The following is a 25,200-nucleotide window of genomic DNA, read 5'->3' as shown; positions in this document are numbered from 1 at the left end:
GTGGTACAATCAAGGAAAGTCTTGGCTACTTAACTAGCTGTATCCTCTTGGAGCCATCATTTAACGTTTCTAGGCTTATTTCCTCCTCTGTAGAATGAGAGGACTAGATGAACTCTAAAGGCCCTCCCAGCTCTAAATCCTATGATCTTATGATCCTAAGTCATTCTCATTTTAATAGGAGAAGCAAAATGAAGAGCATTGTTTGGGGATAAGTTCAGGGCAGCAATAAGCTATTTTATCATGAAGAACTGGAGCAAACAAACCCTCCTACCTGGACAGGACCTTAGTGCTAAGTTCTTTGCGCCCTGTGTTGTTGCAATCCCTACTCAAATCGCAACAGGTTCTAGAGGGATCTCTGCATGTTCCTATGTGGGGGTGGTATGGACCTCGGTTTAGACTACCGAGACTTTTATAAAATATCTAACTTGAAAGGGGGCAACCCTCCATTCTTCACTCTAATGTGATGTAGTAGGCAATAGAGATAGAGAGGCGAAAGTATTTTATTACAACCTTATGAAAAAGGTTCTAGAACTTCTAGAAAGAACCTAGAAATAACCCAAAATGTTTCCCCTTGGCCTGCAATGGTGACCCAGATCATAAAGTCATTACTTTGAGCCTATGAATGGCACCCAGTTGAGGTAGGGTACCTCATTAGAGATTACCAGTCATTGGCTCTTTACTTTCCAAATCTTTTCCCTCTAGAAGGGAGCAGGGCCCTATAGGAATGGGCCATCAGGTCAATAGATTTGGATAGGGAATGGGCAAGAATTGTTGTTCAGTCATTTCAATAGTGTCCAACTCTTCATGACCCCTTTTGAGGTTTTCTTGGCAAAGATATGAGACAAATGAAAAACCCAAGAGGCAGAGTTATGGGTAATTAATAGTCAGTTTATTAATTAGGCTAGCTGGCAATCAACAAATTGATGGACAGTGGTTTCTCTTCACAACCAAAGACCCCCAGTGGAGATCTCAAGAGCCTTAAATACCTTTTTGAAAGGGAATGCCCCTGACAAATGAAAATCAATCCTGATTGGTGGACATTTAATGAGGAGTGCCCTCGAAGTCCTCAGCTCCTCCTGCAAACATGGCTTGATCATGAGACTCTGTAGCCTCCAAAAATCTGGACAGGGAATCTATTTCCATCCAGACCTCTGTGGCTAGTTTCCTCTTTCATGAGCTGGGTCAACCTAAAGTCTAATGGAGGGGTACAAAGACAGGGGCTCCTTTCGCCATGGTAAGGACTCAATCTGCATTCCATTTATACTCTAAACAGAAATTAGGTCTTCCAGTTGGGTGGGGCCCACCCAAGATTGAGGAGAATGTTCCTTCAGGGCTAGGAGTAATCTCAACAATCAGTCCTGTCCTTCAGAGACTGACTTTAACAAGAGCTGGGTCTTAATGAGGAAATAGGAGAAAAGCATGGCTGATAAATTATTAGTTATTAACAATAATAGGATAATAATGATTTATCTCAGATACTGGAGTGGTTTGCCATTTTCTTCTCCAGCTCATTTTACAGATGAGGAAACTGAGTCAAATAGGGGTAAGTGATTTGCCCAGGGTCACACAGCTAGTAAGTGTCTGAGGCTGGATATGAACTCCAGTCTTCCTGACTCTAGCTCCAGCACTCTGTCCACTGCACCGAGGTCCAAAAGATGAGAGGCTTTGAGAAGAAGAAAAGTGAAAGGGGAGAGCAGGAATAAGAAGAGTACATTGTGGCAGAGGCATTTATTTCAGTTTTGAGATAAATAAGTTAGGGTGGTGCAGTGAAGTTCCTCCCATTAGAGGAAGCATTGGCAAGAGGAATGGGATGATGCTGCCCCTCTGATGAAATTTTCCTCCTTTCAGCTCGGCTTTGCACAATCCTGGCCATTAAATATATTCATGTCTCTTGGATTTCTTTTCACAGAAACCACCTGTTGCCTTTGTAGAGATTGATTTGGAAGAACGCACTGAGGAGGTAAAGCACACACACACACACACACACACACACACAAATACATGTCATCTCACCTACGAAAGTGAAGCTATTGTGCTTTGAAAGTTATACCCATCATATTTTTCTTGCTTAACTAAGCCTCATGGATTATTAGAATGGGAAAGAGCCCTGAGAGGTCATTACTACATGGGAGGAATCTCATTAACAGCATGGTGTCCTAAACAGAGCACTAGACTTGGAGATAGAAAGACCTGAGTTCAATCTTGTCCTTAGCTTTTACTAGCTGTGTGACCCCGGGCAAGTCATTCAACTGCTTTGTGCCTCAGTTTCCTCATCTGTAAATTGGGAGGAGATTGAACTACTTGGCCTTTGAGGTCCCTTGGAGACTTGATCTATGATCTCCGACAGATGCTGATCCAATACTGCCTGAAAACCTCCAGTGGCAAAGAACATATTACACTGTAAAGTAGCCCATTTTGTTGCTGGACATCCCTAATCCTTAGACTTCTTCCTCATAATGAGCCAAAATTTGCTTCTCTATAGATAGATAGAGCCTTTGTGAAATGACAGGCACTGTTCTAAGTGGTGGAGATACAATCAGAATCAAGCAAAACAGTCCCAGTTAGCATAGAATAAATATTTGACAGCTTTAATCCCACCTGCTTTCCACCCTCAAGCATTTTATAGGATAGGACTCCAGGGTCGGAGGACCTGAGTTCAAATTCTGCCTCTGTTTTATTACCCATGCCACCTCTGACAAAAGCACTTAACATACCTACACCTTGACTTTCTTATTATTTTAAAATAAGAGTGGCTAGATTATAAGACTTCTGAGGTTGCTTCCAGCTTGTCTGGATCTATCGATTCTGCACTAGTCTTAGAAAAGAACCAAATTAACTTCTGCCATCCCTTCCTCAAACCTCTTTGCTTGTGCATGGCCTCAGATCACACAGTTATTCATTGGTCACAAACATTCTAGCACACCACCCCAGTGACTTTGCACTAATCTACTGAGCCACAAATGTCCATCTACCCTCAGCCCTGAAGCCAGGGTCTGGTTTTATGATCATCATGGAGCAGTGGAAGGTACATTATACCAGGAACTAAGGAATACTGGAATCTAGTCTTAGCTATGCCTTTAGGTATTTATAGAAATTGCTTAAGCACTGTATAACAACAATGTGGCTAGCAGCTGCTGTGGGGGTGTAAGATCAATAATACTAGCACACAGAAGGGCTGCCAACACAGATTCTTTGATCAGCTATTCTAAGGAAAGCAACTTTAAGGGGTTAACAATCTCAGTTTAATTAAACATACATATATCATTGACTTAGTTCAGGGGGAAAAGACCCGGCCCCTGAACTTCAGGGAAAATACAAACAGAAATTACAAGCATATGTTATAAACAGATCAACAGATAGAGCTTGTCTGATCAAATCACACTAGTTGCCAGAGAAGCACCAACATCTGGGTTATCAAAGCAGGGTGGGGCAGGGAGGGATGCTGTTTCAAGGACTTGCCCAGAGTCTTATCACCCCACTCTTTCAATGAGTGTACCCCCAAAAGTCAAACGCTAACCTTCCAGTACATATACAGCTGTTCAGGGCCCTGGGGGCTTGAGGCTGACCATCCAGGGTGTGGGGAAGCAGGGTGTAGGAAAGTTCCTCTACCACCAGCACCACATCATACAAATCAATGACTCCCTATTGTCTTAGTGCTGAGAAACACTCCAAGACAAAAAGATCCTACTTTACCTGCCAAATTCAAACAAAGGCCAGACTCATTAAAGGTACTTGATAGCCTTAGCCTCCCAAAAGATACCAACAGCAAAAAATCCTGCCCTGATTACCATTACACACTGTGAGTCTCAATTTTCCCATCTGTAATGATCTGTAAAGCCCCCTTCAGCCCTAATATTGCATGATTCTTCATTTAAGAAGGTATGACAAGAAGAATGGTATAGTCACAGTCATAGAATTGAGCGGGACCTTCAGGGTTTTTTTCCAACCTCATTGTAAAATGAGAGGGACCTCACATTTCACAGAGGAAGGAACAAACTAGAGAGGGTAAGTGACTTTCTTATGATTATGCAGTAAATGAGAGAATCGGGACATGAATTTAGCTGCTCTACATCTCACACTGTATTAGGCTTTCCCTTAGAACCATGCTTACATCTTACTCTACATGAAGCCTTTTCCATTCTTACAACAGTGGAAATTAATTAAGTGTTACTTGATTGGAGACTTGGGGGTCATGAAATGGAGACCACAGATGATAGCTATCTATGACTTAGGCTCATAGGATCATTAAGATGCCCCTTTATGTTTTTTTAATGAATGAATTTTTGCAAACATACTTTATCTCTCCTTCCTACTGTTCCATATTGAATAGTATAGAAAACAAAAATGAAGCAAAAAACAAAATCCTCATAACAAAACTGTGTAGACCAGCAAAACAAATTTCTACATTGGCCATGTTTATAAAGGTATGGCTCATTCTGGATGTAAGCCCATTACCTCTCTGGCAGGTGGGCGGCATGATTAATTTTCAGTCCTTTGGACTCATCATGCTACCCTTTATTTTTGATATTAGGAAATTGAGTTCAGTGACTTTCCCATGAAGTTCTGTGACTCTTAAGGTCATAGTCTTCATTGGACCAACCACACTGCTTCCAATATGACATTTGACATGAAGGATTATTACTAATGCCCAGGGAGAGGAGAATTTGGGAGCGAGGGTATTCACATGGCTTCACTGTGGTATGGTAGATAGAGGGCTGTTCCTAGGGTTAGGAAGATGTGGGTTCAGATCCTGACTCTTGACACTCTGTGATCCAAGATAAGATATTTAATTTCATTGATCCTCAGTTTCCTCATCTGAAAAATGAGGAGGTTGGATTAGATGGCATCTGTCTTCTAAAGTAACTTCCATTTCTAAGCTCCTGATCCTATGACCCCATGAACTTGTTGGTACATGGGAAGATAGCAAAAGAGGCCTTTTCCTCTAACTCTAAATGATTTTCTATGAAAACCTTAAGGTTTGATAAAGAAAGGCAGTGTGGTATGAGGGATAGATTGCTGGGCTTAAAATCAAGAAACACTTGGGTTCAAATCCTACCTATGACATGGTAGCTGTATGAGCAGGAATAAGTCCTATAAGCTTCAAGCAACTCTCTAAGGTGGTTTGCAGCCTACATTAGTGTAGGGGGGTTCCCACATGGACAAGATGTTCCTCCATATTTCACACTTAAAAGTCAGCAAATTTCAGCAACAAGAATGAACTAAGCTAGTTGGACTTAAGGGAATCTCATGATGAAAAAACCACTACTACTGTAGAGGAGAACCATGGCATTATGCAAACCAAGTGGGTTGGGGGTAGGAGTGGAAAAAATGCTCTCAGTGTAGAAATATCCATTCCTGATTGGTATATGGGAAGGTAGCAAAGATGCCACATTCAATGTGCACAGAGCATATGTCATAAAGGCCCTCATGGACCTTATTAAAATGACAATAATCAGATCTAATAAGAGTGAACACTTCTTACAAAGAGCTTGAAATAGTTTCCTAGATTGATTTCATATTTTTTGTCTAAATATGCTATCAAGTAAAGAAAGGAAGCATTATCCCATCCCAAGACTCAAAGGAAATAAAGGACTAACTAAAGTTCATATAGCCAGCCAATCAATCAATGAGAATATATTACGCACTTACAGTGTGCTATGCCCTGCACCAGGCACTGGCGGTACAAATACAAAGAATAAAATAGTTTCTACTCACAAAGAGCAGTTAGTGGCAGAAGTCCCTTGACCGGCAGCCCAAGGACTTCACTTTCTAATTGAGGGGAAAAAAATGACCCAAGTAATGAGTCCCATGTCCAGGCTACGGATTTATGAGGAGGGAGTCCCCAGACTTTAACAAATTGATTCTATATTGGTCTTTTCTGTGCCTGGTCAATTGTAATAATGTGCCACTTTGAAAAAAAAAAGAAGAGTAGTCAATTGTGCAGGAATTAGTGGTGTAGGTGGCAATGGTCACACCCATAGCCTCTCCCCCCACTCATTCCCTTCCTGTCCCCCTCTCCTGGGCTCACAGGGCTTTGAGCCATTCTGATCTCTGTTGGATGTCACTAATTTCCTATCACACTCTCATTTCTCTTTGTGTTTATGAAATTTATCTTTTGTTGCTCAGAAAATTGAAAGTGCTTTGACAGAAGAGAAATCATCCAAGGCCAAAGCAGGAGATACATCTGAAGATGAGTAAGTGATGCTCTCCTTTATTTTTTTGTTTCAGGGATGATTGACTGAGGGAAGCTTCATCTCATCCTTGTAGGGCTTCAGAGAGGGTGGGGACTTCATACTCTACAATTAGAGAATGGATTGAGAGTAAGGGGGAGAGCTTTCACAGTGACTGTAATGGTAGACTGCCTAGGGCTGGGGAACGAGGAAACATTGCCAGCCTCTTCTTCTGATTCTTTCCCTGGTGCCTTCTTTATTGTTGCTAAGGTTCAGTGGATAGAGCACTGGGCCTGGAGTCAGGAAGATCTGAGTTCAAATCCAGCCTCAGACACTTACTAGCTATGTGAGACTGGGCAAGTTACATAACCCCCTCTTAGCCTCAGTTTCCTCATCAGTAAAATAGAGATGAAAATAGTACCTATTTTCCAGGTTTGTTGCATGGAACAAATGAGATAATAATTGCAAAGCTCTTATTACAGTGCCTGGTACATAGTAAATTCTCTCTCTCTCTCTCTCTCTCTCTCTCTCTCTGTCTCTTTCTCTCTCTCTCTGTCTCTTTCTCTCTCTCTCTCTCTTTCCCTCTTTCTCTCATATCAGTAAGGCAATAATAACAATGTAGATGATAATTGTCAAAATGCCTATGTAGTTCTGTATTGCAAAGTATACAAGACTCTCCACAAAGAAGGTAGAAGAAGTAAACCATTTATTCAGACACCGGAGAACCATATCCCACAAGCCATTTATCCAATCTATCAGAGCAGTAAAGCATTCCATATATAATATCACAACATGGAGCCTCGCCATCCCAAAACCTCTCTGATGTCCTGCTGGGGTCTTCCCAAAAACAAACTCACAGTACAGCTAAGTCACAGTCTGTTCAGCTCTATCTACCATGATGGCCATTAGCAGCCATTAGCAGCCATAACTACTTTCTCTCCTTGCATTTCCTGTGACATAACTTACTTTTCTTGTCAAGAAGCTCCTCCCACCACATGTGACCTAGGCTTCCTGTGACGTAAGCAGGTCCCACCTATTAATGGGTGGGAAAGATCTTAAATCTAAATTTCTACTACTTTTGGCACCAAGATATTTCATATCCATTACATAGGGCAATGGGGAATTTTAGGATAACTGGTATCAACAGAACTTTACACAACAATATAACAGGGATAATACAAAATAAGTATATAAAACAACGTCATCACTCCCTCCTCAGATGAATGGGGCTCAAAACGTTGGGGTAAGGGGCAAAGGTCTTGTCCTCCAAAGCTTCTTCCTGCGGAAATTGGACATAGAGCTGTCCCTGCCCCAAGAGATTAAGAGTCCTTTTTGAGATATCAGTTCTTTAGCAAGCTGACATCTGGAACTCAGTTGAGACCAGGTTTAGGGATGACACATCAGAGTCGTGGACAGGTCCAGAGGTGACATCTGAACACATAAGAGGATGACATCTGGCTTAAGTGATCAGGCATCTGCAGGTGGATGGCACTAAGCCCACAGGAAACAAATCTCACAAACAAATTTAGCAGACAAAAATAAAAAAGAAACAAAGAGACTATCATAGCCTCATCCACATTAGAATATATGAGTCAAGGATATAGTTTCATAATTATTTTCTCCTGGGTATACTACTGTCTTTCCCATGTGCTATATTTTCTACAGTCTTTGGAACATTGTCCGGCTTCCGTTTTACCCATACTTTAGCTCCCAGTTTTATTCTATCATTAGAACCAAATCTTTCCTTTCCTCTGATAGTTATTTTGGAAGGAGGGTCAGTTTTCACAAGGGTTATTGTTTCAGAAGGAATAATAATCAATTGACCTATTGTATCATTTTTACACAACTGTAGGGGTTCTTCACCTAAATTCTGGAGTGTCACAATAATTTCTCCTTGATAACTGGAATCTATCACTCCAACCAATACATGTATTCCCTGAACTGCTAATCCTGGTTTAAGTAATATCTGTCCAAAATGATTCTTTGGGATTCTCATACATATCCCGGTAGATATTTTTCTTATTTCTTTTCTATCCAACCAAAAGTCCTCTAAATAATGTAAATCATATCCTGCAGAACCACATATTCCTGGATACGGTAGTGGGACATCTTCCTTCACAGTCCAATACTAAATAATTTGGATCTTGTGTGTTTGCTGTTTTCTAATTTGCAGATCTGTAGTCATCATTCTGGCTAGAGGTGTACTTTCTCCTAATGGTCTATTATTCAAATTATGTAAAGCAATGAACAAAATATCTTTCCAAAATATCCTTCTAATTCGTTGATGCGAATTATAAGAACTTAACTTTCTTAACTGTTCTTTCAACAATCCATTCATTCTTTCTATCAACCCAGATGCTTGTGGATAATGTGGAATATGATATATCCACTCTATATTGTTCAATACACAATATCTCTTCATCTCATTACCTTTGAAATCACTTTGAATCTGCATTTGGGTCCCATAATATATACTTATAATATCTGGAGTTTTACAGGTGTTTTTCTGGGTTGCATTCTTATAAGGACAAGCCAGTAGTACACCTGAATAGGTGTCAACATAAGTACATATAAATTAGCATCTTTTATCTTGGGGTAGTGGTCCAATATAATCTATCTGCCAAATCTGGGCTGGAACTTTTCCGCTTGCTATTTCCCCAGTTACTATCTGAGGAACTTCATTTCTTTTCCAATTGACATATATGACATTCCTCTGTTACTTGCTTTAACAATGAAAAAGAGATACTGATACCTTGATCTTGTGCCCACCAGTGTGTGGCCTGGACCCCTAAATGGATACCCATTTGATGGACCCATTTTGCTAGTACCAGATCATCAGTTGGTGTCAAAGTAGGGACAATATGGTCAGTAGCAATCTTCACTAGTCGATTAGCATGTGTACTGTACTCACGTTCTGGTGTAGTGAGGGGCACATGAGTGTCTACATGAAAAACTGACAAATTAGTAACCAAAGACATGTCCCATATATCTTCCCATAGTTCTTTGCCCCACACTCGTTTACCATGAATTTCCCAATTTTGATTTTTCCACATTGGCATCCATGTAGCTAATTCATTAGCTACTGCCCACAAATCAGTGAATATATGACATTGTCCTCCTTTCTCTGTTTTAACAGCTTGATGTACTGCCATAAGTTCAGCATGTTGACTACTTCCACCTATCCCAGTACTTTCCAAAGTTTGCTTGGTACATGGGTTATAGGCTATAGCTTTCCAATGTCCTTTATGGCCCAAATATTTTTCTGTCCCATCAGTAAACCATGCATGCTTCTTCTGTTCTTCAGTCAGTCCAGCATTCCATTTTACCAACGATTGTACCAACTGTTGCCATTGGTTCAGAGCATATGTCTTTTCCGTCAATGTCAATGCTTGCTATAGAGTCATGTAGAGCAGAAACTCCACTTTTGCCTATTTTTGATCTATTCTGAATATACAATTTCCATTTAATTCTGCTAGCCTCTTGCGCATGTCCAATTCTATGAGATAATAGGATACTCATTACTCAAGTCATAATTGAGATTCCAGGCCTTAATATCACTTCATGGCCCAGAGTCAATTGTTCAGTCTCTACCAAAGCCCAATATGCAGCTAACAACTGCTTTTCAAAAGGTGTATATTGTAATCCAGATGAAGGTAGTTTCCTTGACCAAAATCCTAAGGGTACATTTTGGTTTTGTTGTTTCTGCCATAAACTCCAATTAACATAGTCTTCTTATACAGTCACTTGTAATTCCACCGGTCCATTTTGCATAGGCCATAAATCCAGAGCCAATTGTATAGCAGCTTTGACTTCTTCAAAAGCTTTACTCTATTCAAGTCCGCAATCAATTTCATATTTTTTCCTGGTAACTTTATATAAGGGTTTCAAAATCTGTCCAAGATGTGGAATGTGGTGTTTCCAACATCCAAACAGTTCTATAAACTTTGGGGCCTCCTTCTGATTGGTGGGGATAGGAAAATCTTGAATCTTTTGTCGAGCTTGTGGGAGAATTTCTCGCAGTCCTTTATTCCATTGTATACCCCAAAATTTTACAGTTTGAGCTGCTCCCTGAATCTTTGCAAGGTTAATTTCCCATCCTTTGCTTTTCATATGCTCAATTAAAAGTATCAAACTCTTCTCCACTTCCTTTACATTTTCTCCCTGTATCATAATATCATCTATGTAGCGGGTAAGCTGTATACTAGGTAACTTCAATTCATCCAAAGTTCAGCCACAATCCTATGACAAATAGTTGGGCTATGCAGATATCCTTGTGGCAAGCATGTAAAAGTATATTGTTGGCCCTGCCACATGAAAGCAAACTGGTTCCATTGTTTGGAGTCTATTGGGATCGTAAAGAAAGCATTGGTCAAATCAATAACTGCATGCCAAGATCCATCACATTTCTGGATCCTTTCTATCAAGGTAATAGTATCTGAAACAGCATCATACAAGAGTGGAGTCACTTTATTCAATTGTCTATAATCCACTGTCATTTTGCATGTTCCATCTGACTTTCATACTGGCCGTATAGGATTATTCCATCAAGTGGTTACAGGGACTAACACTCCTGCTTCAACATATTCCTTTATAGTATTGGCAATTTCGTCTTGCCCACCTGGCACATAATACTACTTCAAAGTAATTACTTTAAAAGTTTAGGTAAAGTGATTGGGTTCATCTTTACTTTTCCCACTGAAACTGTATTAATTCCTATCTTCCTTGCTGCAAATTGATATCTCCCCTCAGGAAAATTCAGAGTCATACCTTTCAATATATCTATTCCAACGGTGTATTCAGGAATGGGTACGATGACCACAGTATATTCTTTCTTAGGCAATTGCCCAATTTTCATCATCAGTTTGACTTGTTTGGCTGATATTTCAGCTCCTTCTAGTCCTGTGATAGTAATAGGAGTTCCATTCTTAAATTTGTCAGGGTTTCCATAAATCAACGTGGCCTCTGCCCCAGTGTTGATCAATGTCCTAGTTATAGTACTTGATCCATTTTTTCCAATATATAGTCAGATTAATATGGGGTCTGTAATCCTGTCTGTGTGTTTCTTTAATCTGAGCTGGGGCTCGGCCTATTCCCTAGTCTCCTTGAAAGTGTGACTCACTTGGGTACAAGGGTTCAAGATCTGTAGGATTTGTAGGGGCAGTTCTTACTTCTCTATTCTGTTTGCCATTGAACCCCTTTTCTTGGTACATTTTGTATAGCTCATTAGTTGGAATACCTTCTATTCTTCTAAAATCTACCCCTGCTTTCAACAGAGCAGTAAACATTTCTTTTCTTGTTACTCTATTCTGACTTTGAATCCGCTATTTACCCTTCTCTCTTGAGGAAATTTATCTTTTCCCCAGTCTCGTAAGTCACTTAACTGAAATCTTATCCAGCACCTTGTTCGATTAAGCTAGGTTAGGTTCAGATTTGGATTTGTGCTGGCAATAAGGCACACTCCCAACAGAACAAAGTTTTTATTGAAAGACAGGAGAAATACTCTATTAACCCTGCAACCACATTATTTGACAATTCCTACTACACAGTTAACGCAGTGACAAAGACAGAGACACAGACACACAGAGGCAACACCTGTTTGGACAAGAACTGCCACCCAAGGTTTCTCCAAGCTGGGGAATCCCTTTCTTCTCTACAAATGCAGAGACACCAACAAAAAGACACACACACAACATACAACTTACACTTTATGTTCACCACCTGTACCAAGGCTTCTCCGAAGCTGGGGAACCCCTAAAAGCCTCCTTGGTTAGTCCTTCTGAACATAGTCCCAGGCAAAACAACCTTTCCATGGGTGAGGTTCCAATGTGCCTGTCCCACATGGTGACTTTTATAGGGCCCTGAACAAAGATAGTTTTTCCTGCCAGAGAGGGGAGCCGCCCTCCCCCTGCCTCATTCCTAAGAACTGTCCAGGTTAAAGTTTCTCCAGTGGGAGAGGAATTATTTCCTATCCTTTGTCTTAAGAGTTTCCTGTTCTTTGTTCAGGCCTGTCAGTCTCTAAGCGGGAGAGTCCAAAGCTTTGGAAAAGGGGACAGGGAGCTTGACACATACATGCAGGGCTTACACTGTAATATGGAGGATCTTCTCTAATGATTTATCATTCACACCTCTGAAAGAGGGTTCCCTACTTCTGCAATCAGCAGAATCAGAATTACATGTTTATAAGTTTACATATATTACAAGTTTATCAGGATGCATGGGGGTTAGTTACCAACCAGGAGTAGAGAAGTTGACATTGGCAAGAAGGCTTGGGAGAGGAAGACACTGTGAGGTACTTGTGTCCTCCAACATAGGTATTGATTTGGGGTTGTTTGGGTGAGGAAGGGAGAATAAGTCCTCATTTTTACCTGTGACTATGCTCTATCCTCCTCCCTCTCCCCCAAGTTTCTCTGGCCTGGTTCAAGAAAGGGCTATAGGTGGCCTGGGGCTGAGAAGGGAGAAGGAATAGCAGCCTTTTAAGGACTTGGAAGCCCTGAAATGGTGTACTATATGGAATATGGTATACTAGATGGAATACTGGATCTGGAGTCAGGAAAATCAGAATTAAAATCTGGCATCAGACACTTAACTAGCCATGTGACCCTGATTTCAAATCACTTGATTTCTGGCTGCCTCAGTTTCCTTATCTGTGAAATGGGATTGACAATGGTACCCATCTCCCAGGGTTGCTGTGACCCTAAAATAAGATATTTATAAAGTGATTTGCAAACTTTAAAATGCTATATAAATGCTAACTCTCATTATCACCAGCATTATTATTTTCAAGGAGCTTGAATATGACGTACTACAGGGAAACTTAATCAGGGGGAAGGGAGGAAAAGAGGATTGTTGCAAAATCAACAGAAAAAATAACAATAATGCAATTTTCAAAGATTCTTACACAATAGTTTAATCCTGGTTGTAAGTGAAGTGAGTTTTAGTGTAAGTAAGATGGATTTTAGTGTGTGTAAGATGAATTTTTGTTATTCTTTCTTAGAGTTCAGTTTCCCAGGATCCATGGCCATAGCAATGTCTATTTCCCAGGCTCATGGTTCAAAGCATCTCCACCATGCTTGTGCAGTATTATATAATGATAAATAATATAAACATGTGTCCTTAAATTGTAAATATCCACTGCGACTGTGCAGTGAGGTCTACAAGGATGAGATGATATAAACTTGTGAGGTTATTGCTGACAATATGCTTTTTTTGTTGGATGCCCTATAAAGCAAGTGGGCACTGGTCAGTGAGCAGGGAATCCTTGGGGTTGAATGTGCAAGCTGAAATGTTCTGTGTGCCTTGATCGGCCCCCACCAAGGCTGGGGGGAATCTGTGTTTGCCTCAGCCAGCCCGCATTGAGGCTTGAAAGGATTAGGGGAATGCACAAGCTGTGCCTGTCTCAATTGACCCTATCAAGACCTAAGGGTAGTTACCCCCCTTCTCACCAGCCCCTTCAAGAAAGGTGATTAGGGAATGCTATAGGAGTTGTGCTCCCATTATCAGTAACCCTTATGAGAAGACTAGACTAGAATAAAGAAAGATTATTAAGCCCTCTGAAGCTATCTTCCTGTCTGAACCAATCAAGAGTGAACCTGTGCTAGCAGCCATCCTGTGTGCTAGTGTTACCTGTCTTACACTGGTTCCCAGCACTACTAAAGTAATTAGTCTCTTTTGTCTTGGACTCCTCCCTCCTGCCTAAATTCACTTGAAATGAACTCCTTTCTAGGTCCCCAGGTGTGGATTTGGCTAGTCAGGCTACTAAATGTCAAGCCCTCCATTATAAGGTGAGAGGGTGAGGGGCTAGGGCAGTTTCATTCACCATACAGTCCCCTACAACATGGTCATTCCCGAGATCCGACGCTGGTATCTGCTGCCCCTCTTCTTCCCCTTCTCAGTGAACTGCACGAAAAGACTTTCCCCTGTCTGGGTACCAAAGTTATCTCCTCCTCCTAATTGCCTTACAAGGTTTTCATTCACAGTACTTGCTCTTGGTCTAAGGAGGAGGAGGATGTCCATAACTGAGATCTTATAGAAGCTGCCACTGTCTTACCTCGCATACTCTATTGTAACTCTTCCCTGAAGTTAATTGTGCTCGTCAGAATTCTGGCACTTAATTTGACTCATTATCGTCAAAGCTTTTCTTCTACTAAGGCAAGATACCCAGGCCTATGCCGTAGGCCCCTTTGAGCTGAGGCCTTCAGGTTCTTCCCTTGATTGACAATTTCCATATAGATTAATTGGTTCTCCTGTTCTTAGGAGTCCCCAGGTGGCCCCACTCCTACTCCTTTTCTATTGGTAGAGTTGAGGTATTAAATACAGCCCAGAACCAATAAAGACTGGGTATGTTTTCTCATTCTCAGCAAGGGTCCTATATATCTTGTTTGTACAATTGCTTGCATGTTGTCTGCTCCATTAGACAGTGAGCTCCTTGAGAACAGGGACTTTTTTTGGCCTTTCTTCAAATCCCCAGCACTTAGCACAATGCCTGGCGCATAGTAGGTGCTTAATAAATGCTTATTGACTGAACTCACCACTTACCTACCTTCACTTGCAGTGTTTGGTTAGACTTAAGGCTCTCTACCCTGAGTAGGGATCCTGAAAGCAATATGGTGTTACAATAGTTTCAAATAACAGGAGCCTCGGCATGTAGCAATGTCAAGATTTTCTTCCTCTTTCTGTGTGTCCTTTCCTCCCTCATTTGAGTAACTAGAAAGGGTGATTTAATCAGTTTTTCATCTGGAGCCTCTATATGGAAGCAAGAGCAGATTGCATGCCTTAGAGGAGGGGGTCCTGGAGTTCAATTTGGACATAACAGCTGACATTTACCCTTGTTCTAGCCTCAGGGACATCATAGATCCTTGAGATACAGAAACCTTATTGTAGTTACTTGTTCCAATCTTCCCCATGAGAACATCAGAGTCGTCTCTCCCTGTCCCAGCACAACCTCTGATGGAGAAATTAATAATCTGTGAAAATGTCCAGCAGTTAGTGAGGAGGAAGAAAGGGAACAAGTAGAGAAGAGGAATGGAATAAGAGGGAGAAGAAGAGGAATGAGGGAAAAAGTGTAATAGGAGAAAGAAGTGGGGGGAGGACAAAGAGATAACAGGGAAGGGTGAATCAGCATCTTTATGAAGTAGAAAGGTAAAGAATGGGACTTGGAAAGATGTAATTCCACTTAGTCTTGTCTAAGCCTTCATTCTGGAGAGTGACAAATTAACTTTCTAAACTGAGCTATCGACCTTGAGCCAGGTCCTTGGATTTGGTTATACTGGGAGTCTAGGCTTCATGTTCTGTCTCCTTCGGTGAGACACCCCATCAATTTGGAGCTGGAGATCGAAGTCTTGGATTGAATGTCATTGAATTCAACTCCTTCCCTCATTTTTACAGATAAGGAAACTGAGTCTTAAAGGAAGCACACAGATAGTAACTGTCTGAAGCAGGATTCGAACCTAGGCCTTCTTGGCTCAAAGTCCATTCCTTTATTTATCATGCCAAAACATACATGCAACTTCTCTGTATAGAGAGGTATGTGTCTGGGGGGTGGGGGGTACTGAGAGATTTCCAGATTTGAACCCAGGTTTTCCTGATTTCAGGTCCAGTGCTCTGGCCACTCTACCAACTAGCTGCTTTTCTGTAAGCAGATCAGGAAGTTCTGTGAATGACCACTTGCCTCTATCATTCCCACAGTGCTAGATTAAATGTAGACCTATTTGCTGGTATGAGTCAAAGGCGGGACTTGAACCCAGCTCTTCATGGCTCTGGGGGCAGCTCTCTATCCACTAAACCATATTTACCCCTTACTGAGGATAGAAGAGGAACCTTCTCTTCAAGCAATATAATAGCAAAGGAGGCCATTCTGATGGCAACATTTACCAATGGGAATTAAGTTTAATGTGAGAGAGCTGAGGAAATGTCCAAGAGGCAAAGGGTATTTGATCTCTGACCTTCCTGTACTCCAGACAAGGGTAGAATTGGTGTGGGGACAGCAAAGGTTTAATACTTCCTCATTTCACCTGAATAAAACACCCTGAAAAACATGAATATGGATCAATACTTTTATAGTGAAGGGCTTAAGAGAGCCCTTCCATCATTGATTTTTACAGCAAAAATTCACTTTTCTCTTGTACTAAAAGACCAATTATCTTAACACTCTCCAAAACAAAGGGTTAAATCGAGTCTGGGGCAGACTAACTGAAATTACTATTTTCTTCTGTTTTTAATGAGTCAAACAGTAAGGAACCTGCTCATGGAAAACACCACGTGTTGGACCAGACAGGATGAGGTTTTATTGATTATTTGACTTCTCACTAAAGTGCCGGACAATGTTAGAATCTTGAAATGTTATGCTCACTCCAACCCCCATGACTCATCCTTTTCATCTGAAACAGAGATTTCTCATTGTCAAGGAAGTCTGTGTATGCTCAGAAGTGGAAAACACTAAGGGGCGAAATCAAGGTCTTGGGACCTCTCATCATTGCCAGGATGTAATTTAACTCACAGCACGTCCATACCTGAGCTGTCACATACCAGATACAGAATTCTAAGGGGAATCAAGCCTATTTCTCACCAAGACCCCCTGAGATCAGTCTGGTTCTGGTTCTGATCCAAGTCAATGGCCATGAGAAAAAGTAGAGAAAACCTCATGCTCAACTTTCCATTTCTGATCTTGTGTCAGCTCTTCCTTGCCAAACTGTGAATACATGCACTCTGCCCATTCTGCTTCCCAGAGAAGAGGGCCTAGGTGGTGCTCCAGGAAGGGGGATAGTTAGCTTGGAGAGGGCTCGGAGGGAACATAGCAATTATCTTCAAGTATTTGACTTGTTCTGGCTGGCAGTAGAAGGCAGAAGGGGGAGTGATGGGTATAAGTGTCGAAGAGGCATATTTAAGCTGGGTATCAGGAAAAATCTTCCTAATAATTCATTGGAGCTGTACAAAAGTGGAATGAACTGCTTCAGGAAGTGGTGAGCTCCCCTTCCCTGAGGTTCTTCAAGAAAGGTGAGGGGATGCTCGTTCAGGTATGAGTTAGACTAGATGGTATCCAAGGGCCCTTTGGACTCTGAGATTCGGTGATTATGCCCTGTCAGCCTCCTTCCTGCCCATTTCCTGTTTTTAGGAAAAAAGCTGGGAACCTCGGCTTTGCCTTTATTTAGCTCGGAGCTGGAATGACCCTATGCTAGTGAAGCAAAAACAGACGTAAACAATGGGCTCCTACAGGAACAAGCCTACTCTTTGCACTACCCCTCCCCCACCTCCCACACATACCTAGGTTTGCTGCCCCTTCCTGGAACCAATATTTCTTTCTACAGCTGACAAATAAATCTGCTCCAATTCTTCTGGTAATCATCATCGTTAACATTTATATAATGCTTCAAGGTTTGCAAAGTATTTTACAAATATTATCACACTTTATGTTTACAACAACTCTGAGAGGTAGGTGCTATTATCATCCCATTTGACAGATAAGGTAACTGAGGTTACACAGGGTTACACAGCTAGTAAGAGTCTGAGGCTGGATTGGAACTCAGGTTTTTCCAATACCGGGTCCAGTGCTCTAGCTACCCTACCAACTAGTTGCCTTGCCGTAAGCAGGCTGAGAAATTGTGGGAATGACCACCTACCTCTAAGATTCCCAAAGTCATTTCCACGTGATAGACTGCTTGTTGAGACCTTGTAGCTATAGACCCATTTGTACTCTTTAAGCTGCCACATCTGCATTAGGGAAAGAAGTGTGGAAGCAAGGGACAGAAACGGATGGGGTAAGGCATTTGTGCTTCCTGGGTAATGTTTGAACAAAGAACCCCCTCTGTGTTACTATTCATCAGAGGCTTTAAGCCTTCCCCAGTAATGCCTTCAACTCACCATGGCACATGCGGGTGCGCACACACACAAACACACACACACAAATACACACCCAATACTTATATACATACATATAATATTTATCTTTGTAACAAGGAAAGTAGAATTTATAGAATTTATATATGCATGTGTATTTTATATAAAAGCAAAAGTTCAATACCCTGTCCTCCCCAGCATATATTTTACCCTCTAGGAATTGCTTGAATTACTTTCTCCCAACTCCTGACTTTTGCTAAGGGAACCTTTCAATCTGGATTGCCTGATACTTTTGTCACCCTGGAGACCACAGTCTGAAGGGAGTGGGAAAGAGACATGATCAGGCTCCTCCCTAATGATCCAGCTGACCTCTAGTTTTATCTCCTATTCTGTATTGACTATATTTGAATATTTGAAGTGAAATGCTTTTTTGGTTCAAAGGAACACCAGCATTTCCATGAGCCCTTCTCCTCGTAGGCAAATCAAAGGCTTCATATGATTGGATCATAGGGTTTTGGACAAGCCTACCTGTACTCCCTGTCTTCTCTCAATGGCTCAGAGTAAATGTAAATATTAATTGTTTCTCTTTTGGCCAGAAACCCTGAGGGTCTTCCCCTCCCAGTTTGATTTTTTGTTATTGTTGTTAAACGGATCATCCCTTGGCTCACTTCTTAAACAGCCTTAATCAGTGAATGGGCATTGATTCAGTCAAAGTGAGAACTCTGAAACACCTTAGCTTAAAAAGAACAAGATTCCCCACTGCATCCTGGGCCATCTCTAGTTTTCCTGATCAATATTTGATCACTGGACCCAGATGGCTCTGGAGGAGAAAGTGAGGCTGGTGACTTTGCACAGCCCTCCCTCACTTAAATCAAAGTCAACTACAAGTCATGTCATCATTTCCCTGATGTCATGGTCCTCTTCAAAAATGAAGGACAAACCACAATCATCTATAACCGTTATGCAAGGGGTATACTGGTAAATATTTCCTAACCAGCTCTCGGGGCTGGGGGGGGGGGAGGGGCAGGGAGGGGAAGCACACAGGACACATTTTAAAGTTTAATCTGCATTATTAATGTTTTCTCTATCACTTTCCTAAGTCTAGACAATCAACAAAGCAACAAACTAAGTTCAGATTTGCGGTGGTTGCTGATTTACAAAGTGTAAATATTCACACCGAAAATTTAACAGTGGAGACAGCTGGGTTTAAGATGACTCTAGTATCTTTGCCCTTATAGCAGAGACACCCACAGAATAAAGGGCCTAGGAGATTTGAAGTTTGAAGTGTGAAGTTTGAGGGGGAGGGTGGGGAAGGGTGGGAATCATAATTCTCTTGGTCTGGGATATTCCCCTCATGGAACTTGGGGAAAATGTATTCCTTCACTTGTAAGCATACTGGCTATCATCCACCCATCCATCCATCCATCCATCCATCTCTCTCTCTCTCTCTTTCTGTTTTCTTAAGATGACTATTATATAAGTGGTTCAGTGGCTAGGGTACTGGTCCTGGAATCAGGAAGCACCTGAGTTCAAATCTGGCCTCAGACTCTTACTAGCTATGTGACCCTGGGCAAGTTTCTTAAATATTATCTGCCTCAGTTTCCTCAACTGTAAAATAGGGATAATAAAAGTGCCTCCTTCAAAAAGCCATTGTGAGGAACAAACAAGATATGTGTTAGGCATTTAGCGCAGTGCCCGGCACATAGTAGGTGCCATGTAAATCCTTATTCCTTTCCATCTTCCCTTCCCTAATTTGGCTATGATTACAGCTCAGATGGGTTTGAAGATCTGATTGCTAAGTTTTCAATGTATTTACAGCATTTGTGACAAATACTACAAATAAAGACTTAATTCCTTGTTTTGCTGATTGTCTAGACTTATTTTCCAAAGAGCCAGCCCTTAAACATTTACCAGCACATACCTGACTACAGCTCACCAGGTTGTGAAACTCATGGCTTAAGCAACGAGGGGCCAGAGCAGGGATTTCCCCTGACTTCAGCTCACCGGGAGGAGGGGCTCAGGGTCATCCGTTAGAGGTGATATCTACCCGCCAAGTTTGGAGAGCTAGCACCAGTTCAGTTAGAAAGGAAAAGGAAGTCTCAAGTACAGGCTTCCTTTTTTGGGCAGGATCTCACAACCACTGAGCTTTTCCAGGAGAATATTCCTATTGGTCCAAGATCTGAAAAAACACTCAAGTTATTCCCCAGTTTAATAAAATAGTATTATATTAATATTGATGATTAGTAAAATTACTGTTAATTATTCATTGCCATTATTGATATTATTAATAAAACAATAAGAATATCATGAATAACATTTACATATTACATTAGTGTTCTTCAAAGAATTTTACATGGATTATTTCATTTGATCCACATGACAATTATGTGACAGTAGGAAGTATTTTTGTCCCCATTACAGGAAACTGAGGAAAGGAAAGGAAACTGAGACTGAGAAAAATTAAGAGCCTTGCTCAGTCATATATAGCCCGTGGTGTCTGAAGCAGGATTTGGGCTCGGATTTCTCCAAGCCCAGCCTTCTATCCAGGACGCTACCAAACGTTTAGGTGTAATTGTTCAAGTCATCTAAGACCATCAGGCTCAACAACAGCTTATGTTTTCACAGCATTTAAAAACCATACCGAACATTTTCCTCATAACCTTGTGAGCTAAGTTGCTTGGGTAGTGTTATATCCACTTTATAGATGGATAAACAAAAGATTTGAGAGATTAAGTACCTGCCTAATGTGACATGGCTTATACATACATTTACATATGTGACATGTATGTATATATGTAGGCGTGACAGGATTTGAACCCTTATGTTCTGACTCCAAGTTCAGCACTCCTTTCAATATACTCCATTGTACTAGTTACCTGCCTTAGTTAAAACAAAATAAAACTTGTATACACTCAGGCTTGCCCACAATAGTTTATCCAAAGTTGTTGGAGATGGGGAAAGGTCAGAAGTATTGCACTAGCAAACTCATGCCCATGGTCTCCTTTGGCCTTTTAGACCTGTTATTCCAGTCCACACATCTGGTTTCAACACATAGATGGGGTTTCTGGGGCTCCTGGATGAAACATGTAGTGGAGGGCCTTCTCCATCAGACATTTCTAGTTGTTTCCATCACCAGTCTTGAAGACTGAGTCAGGAGATGCAGCGTATCCTAAATCTCTAAACCAAGTCATAAAACGCCCCCATGATCCTATGAATTGTACTGTCTCAAAGTCCAACACTGAACACTCCCCAGAATTCCTGTCTCAGTCCCAATATGAGAATTGTGGTTACTGAAACCAGCCCACAAGTCACATTCTTCCAGGGTCAACACATCACTGCCGTGTGAACTTAAACCTCCTGACGCCCTCTTTGGCGGTATTGCTCTCTTTGTGAAGACTGGCTTGTTTGATGTTAGCAGTCGGTCCCAGAATTTATTGATACATCTGTGGATTTTAAAATGCAAAGGATTTCGCAGTTTAATGCAAATGAGCAGGGACCTCTTCGGCTCCCTCATTCAGCTTTTGGAAATGGACTCTGAGCCTTCAATAAGCCAGTCCTGCACACAGGCAGCCTTAACTCTGGATGGATGGTACTCAAGGAAGAAGGCACAGGCCAATGCTGATTGGCATGGAGCCCCTCAGGAAGCAAGCCTTCTGCTGATGCATGATGGCTAGAATCTGTTTTCCTGGCTCACTCATCCCACTCCCCTCTGTCCTCCCACCTTGTTCTTCCTCTGAGTTGGCAAACATTTTCCTTCTAGACTTTTCCAAGAAAATCCTTCTTCTGGTTGTCAGGCTCCCTGGCCCTGATGAGCCAGCCAATTGTTCATTTCTTAGTCAAGAAGTTAGCTTTGAAACTAACCTCCTGTGAGCCCTAATCAAAGACAGTTTGGCCTTACTAGTTGGTCAGTATGGCCAGAGGGGTTAAAAGAAGGAAAGTCAATATTAAAGTCAGCAGGCCTAAAAGAAATGCGAACATGCTTCTGAATCCCTTTAGGTTAGTTTTATTGATTGATTTGACTTTGGGAATAGAACTATTAATGGTCCCTTACTACCACAGATAGGTGCTTATGCTTTCTTCAGCCTAGTGATATGGGGAGTAGCAAAAGTTGGTGAGGAAATCTAAACAGCAGCATGAGAGAGAGAATGAGACAGAGACAGAGAGAATGAGAGACAGAGACAAAGAAAGACAGAGACAGAGAGACAGACAGAGAGGCAGGCACATAGACAGAGACAGACAGAAAGACAGAGAGAGACAGGGACAGAGAGAGTAGTGAGGAGGAGGAGGAGAGTTGGAGAGATCACTGCAATGAGGAAAAATTCCTAAAAGTAAGCAGCTGTTCTGGGTGCAACCAGTGGGCAGAGCAGTAGACTCAAGTTACCGCTATTCATACTGTTTTCTTTTCTTCTCGTGGTGTCCAGATCAAAGACCATGTGGATATGCTGTTTTCCACTCTCATCTAAGAAGAAGTCAAAAGAAAAAGCATAGTAACTGCATTAGAAGGTAACTGGAACTCTGAAAGGGCATGTGAAGCCATAGTGAAGGAAGGCAAAGCAGAGGGACAAAGTAATTGAGAGAATTAGAGGTACCATTAGCTTGGTCTTCACTCTTCCAATTTCCTTGTGCCAAGTTCCCCTGTTTCCCAGCCTAGAAAAGGCCCTCTGGCTTTGTGACTGTTCTGGTTTCCTATAGTCTGGTCAGCAACCTGTTCTTTTCATTTTTTAGTTTTGGGAAGGTCAGATTCCATGGGTGTGAAGAGCCCTAACCAAAACAATATGGTGATAGATCCTTCCCTCTTAAAGAAGGGCAGCCCTCAAACTTAAGGTGGGGACTGAGCATGGGAGGGGGTTCATCTACAGGAAGTACTTGAATAGAAGGGAAAAAAGTTCAGCAAGTACCACTGTGTCCTATATGTCCATCTGAGCTCGTTGATGGACTAAGGATGAATGGGAGTATAATGTGGGAAACAACTAGTGTGAAAGTAGTCCTTTAAAAAAACAGCCTATTGATCGAGTGGTGAATGTGATGTTTTTGTAGGAAAAGAAGAGAAAATGAGTTCAACTTTAGCTTCCTTTCCTGCTCATCTCCAGCAACAGGAATTCCTCATATTATATCAACTCATTATATGAAATTGTTATACAGAATTTTGAATGTATAGAAATGACAAAGTAGGGGAATAATTGATTGTGTGTAATTTGAAGAGTCAAGTTTGAGGTATTTCCAGTCTACCGCATCATGCATTAGGTAATAGAACCTCTTGGTAAAACAAAATTTGGGAGCCCAGCTGTAATAGATTCTTGTCTCACTTGAGAGGACAAAACCTCCGTGAACTAAGGGAAAATTGAAGTTTAGATGCAGTTCCCATGAGGCTGAATGGTAGGGAAGTGATGGAATAGGGGAAATTCTCAAGTAGGCGAAGTGCTGTCAAACACTCCCAAGAGGCACAAAATTGTTATTGGGTGGCACATCTCCATCTCACCTTCCCTAAAGTTTTAATTCATTATATTCGAAGAATCTTTGCTTGTGGGAACAGATTTCAGAGTTTACAAAAGGAGCCATTGGAAATCTAGGATTTGCTTCACAGTCAGTTTGGCTGCAACATATCTGTTCTGTGATACAAGATACAGATGTTGTGACCTCCTTTGCTCTTAATTCTCCCCTTGGACATTAGGAGAGTACAAGCATATGACCTCGTGTATTCTCCAAGAGACTGTGCCCTCTGTCCCAGGAATATCACAAGAGTGTCTGGCATTGCTTTCCTAGCCATGCAACAATCAAAGGAATTCCCTTGCTCATACTTAGAGTGTGAGAGTGGAAGAGTACTGTGGCGAAATTACCACAGCTGCTCAGGAATATACAGCCTAGGATATAGGTCTGGGTGGCACCGTCATGTGCATTGGCCTGTGCACATCAGCTCATCCAGGCTTGGGACATCTTCCAATGCAGGGTTATGCAGGTTGGTGCCATACCTCCTCAAAGGTCAAAGAGCAAGAGAAACCCACTTCATAATGATGGGCAATCTCTACTCAAGAATAGATTCAACTAAATCTAAGATGACCTTAGGATCATAGATTTAGAATCATAAGGGAACTTAGTGGCACAGTGGGGAGATAACTAGTTCTAGAATCAGAGGGCATGAGTTCAAATCTCAACTTGGATGCTTCTCACCTAGATGGCCTTGGGCAAGTCATTTAACTTCTCTGGGCTTCAGTTTCCTCACCTATAAAATGAGAGGGTTGGATTGGTAGACTTTGAGGTTTCTTCCAACTCCAGATCTGTTATTCTTAGAGGTTATCTAGTTCAATACCATCATTATTATTGAGTTGTTCCAGCCATGTCTGACTCTTCATGACCCCATTTGGGGTTTCCTTGGCAGAGTTATTGCAGTGGTTTGCCATTTCTTCTCCAGTACATTTTACAGATGTGGAAACTGAGGCAAGCAGGGTTAAGTGATGCCTAGTAGCTAGTAAGTGTCTGATGCTGGATTTGAACTTATGAAGATGAGTCTTCCTGACTCTAGGTCCAGTTCTCCATCCACCACTGTGCCACCTAGCTGCCTCAATAAATTCAAGAGAGGGTGAAGAATCCACAGAGGGGCAGACTTGATTGCCTTGACTCAGAGGAATTACACAGAGGAGGTGGGAGAGGGGCTGGGTCAGGATCTAGCTAGGCTAAAAGCTAGCACAAGCAGATGCTAGGCACAGATGCTTGTTTTCTCTGTGTGCAGGGAGTTGAATGTTGTCATTATCACAGAGAAGGGCTCTGACCAGGTGGACCAGGAGAGTTGCCCTGGGACAAGCCAAGACCAACCTGGAGGGGCCACTTTTGCAGAAGATCAGTTGGGGACCTCCCACAAAGAATTAAAATCTGAGAAAAAGAAAGCAGTTGAAATGGGGAAATTTCTCTGTTTGTGGCCTGGGGAAAACCCAGCTCAATATATAGACTTGAATTTACATAGTTGACAAAGTAGGGAACTAATCCTCTCTGTGATTTCAAGTCAAGCTTAAGATAATTGTGGGCTGTTGTGAAACATTAGATAGCAGCACATATTGGTAAATAGCCTAGCTCTAGTAGACTCTGTAAATACCCAGAACAAAAAAAAATGCTAGACCAGAATTTGACAAGCTCTTATACATGTGGATTCAAGGGGTGGGTAAAGGACTACTCAGATGCTTTCAGGGAAATCCAGAGTGCCTGA

General features: G+C 41.6%; 1 protein-coding gene across 3 annotated transcripts in view; it reads left to right on the top strand.

Moving 5' to 3' along the window:
• The window catches only part of C4H13orf46 (chromosome 4 C13orf46 homolog), a 44,742-nt gene extending 19,868 nt beyond the window's left edge, over window positions 1–24,874 (top strand). The window contains exons 5-8 of one of the 3 annotated variants that reach the window (XM_036753730.1): window positions 1,910–1,960; window positions 6,127–6,194; window positions 22,424–22,505; window positions 24,730–24,874. In XM_036753730.1, coding sequence (XP_036609625.1) covers window positions 1,910–1,960; window positions 6,127–6,194; window positions 22,424–22,490 — 186 coding nt within the window. In that variant the 3' untranslated portion in view covers window positions 22,491–22,505; window positions 24,730–24,874. Of the gene's footprint in view, window positions 1–1,909; window positions 1,961–6,126; window positions 6,195–22,423; window positions 22,506–23,039; window positions 23,621–24,729 lie in introns of those variants that run through there. The other 2 variants (XM_036753729.1, XM_036753731.1) reach the window with 2 other exon arrangements.
• Window positions 24,875–25,200: the final 326 nt, after the last annotated feature.

Source organism: Trichosurus vulpecula, chromosome 4 (assembly GCF_011100635.1).
Source record: "Trichosurus vulpecula isolate mTriVul1 chromosome 4, mTriVul1.pri, whole genome shotgun sequence".
Lineage (NCBI taxonomy): Eukaryota > Metazoa > Chordata > Mammalia > Diprotodontia > Phalangeridae > Trichosurus > Trichosurus vulpecula.
This window is presented reverse-complemented; position numbering and strand designations above follow the sequence as displayed.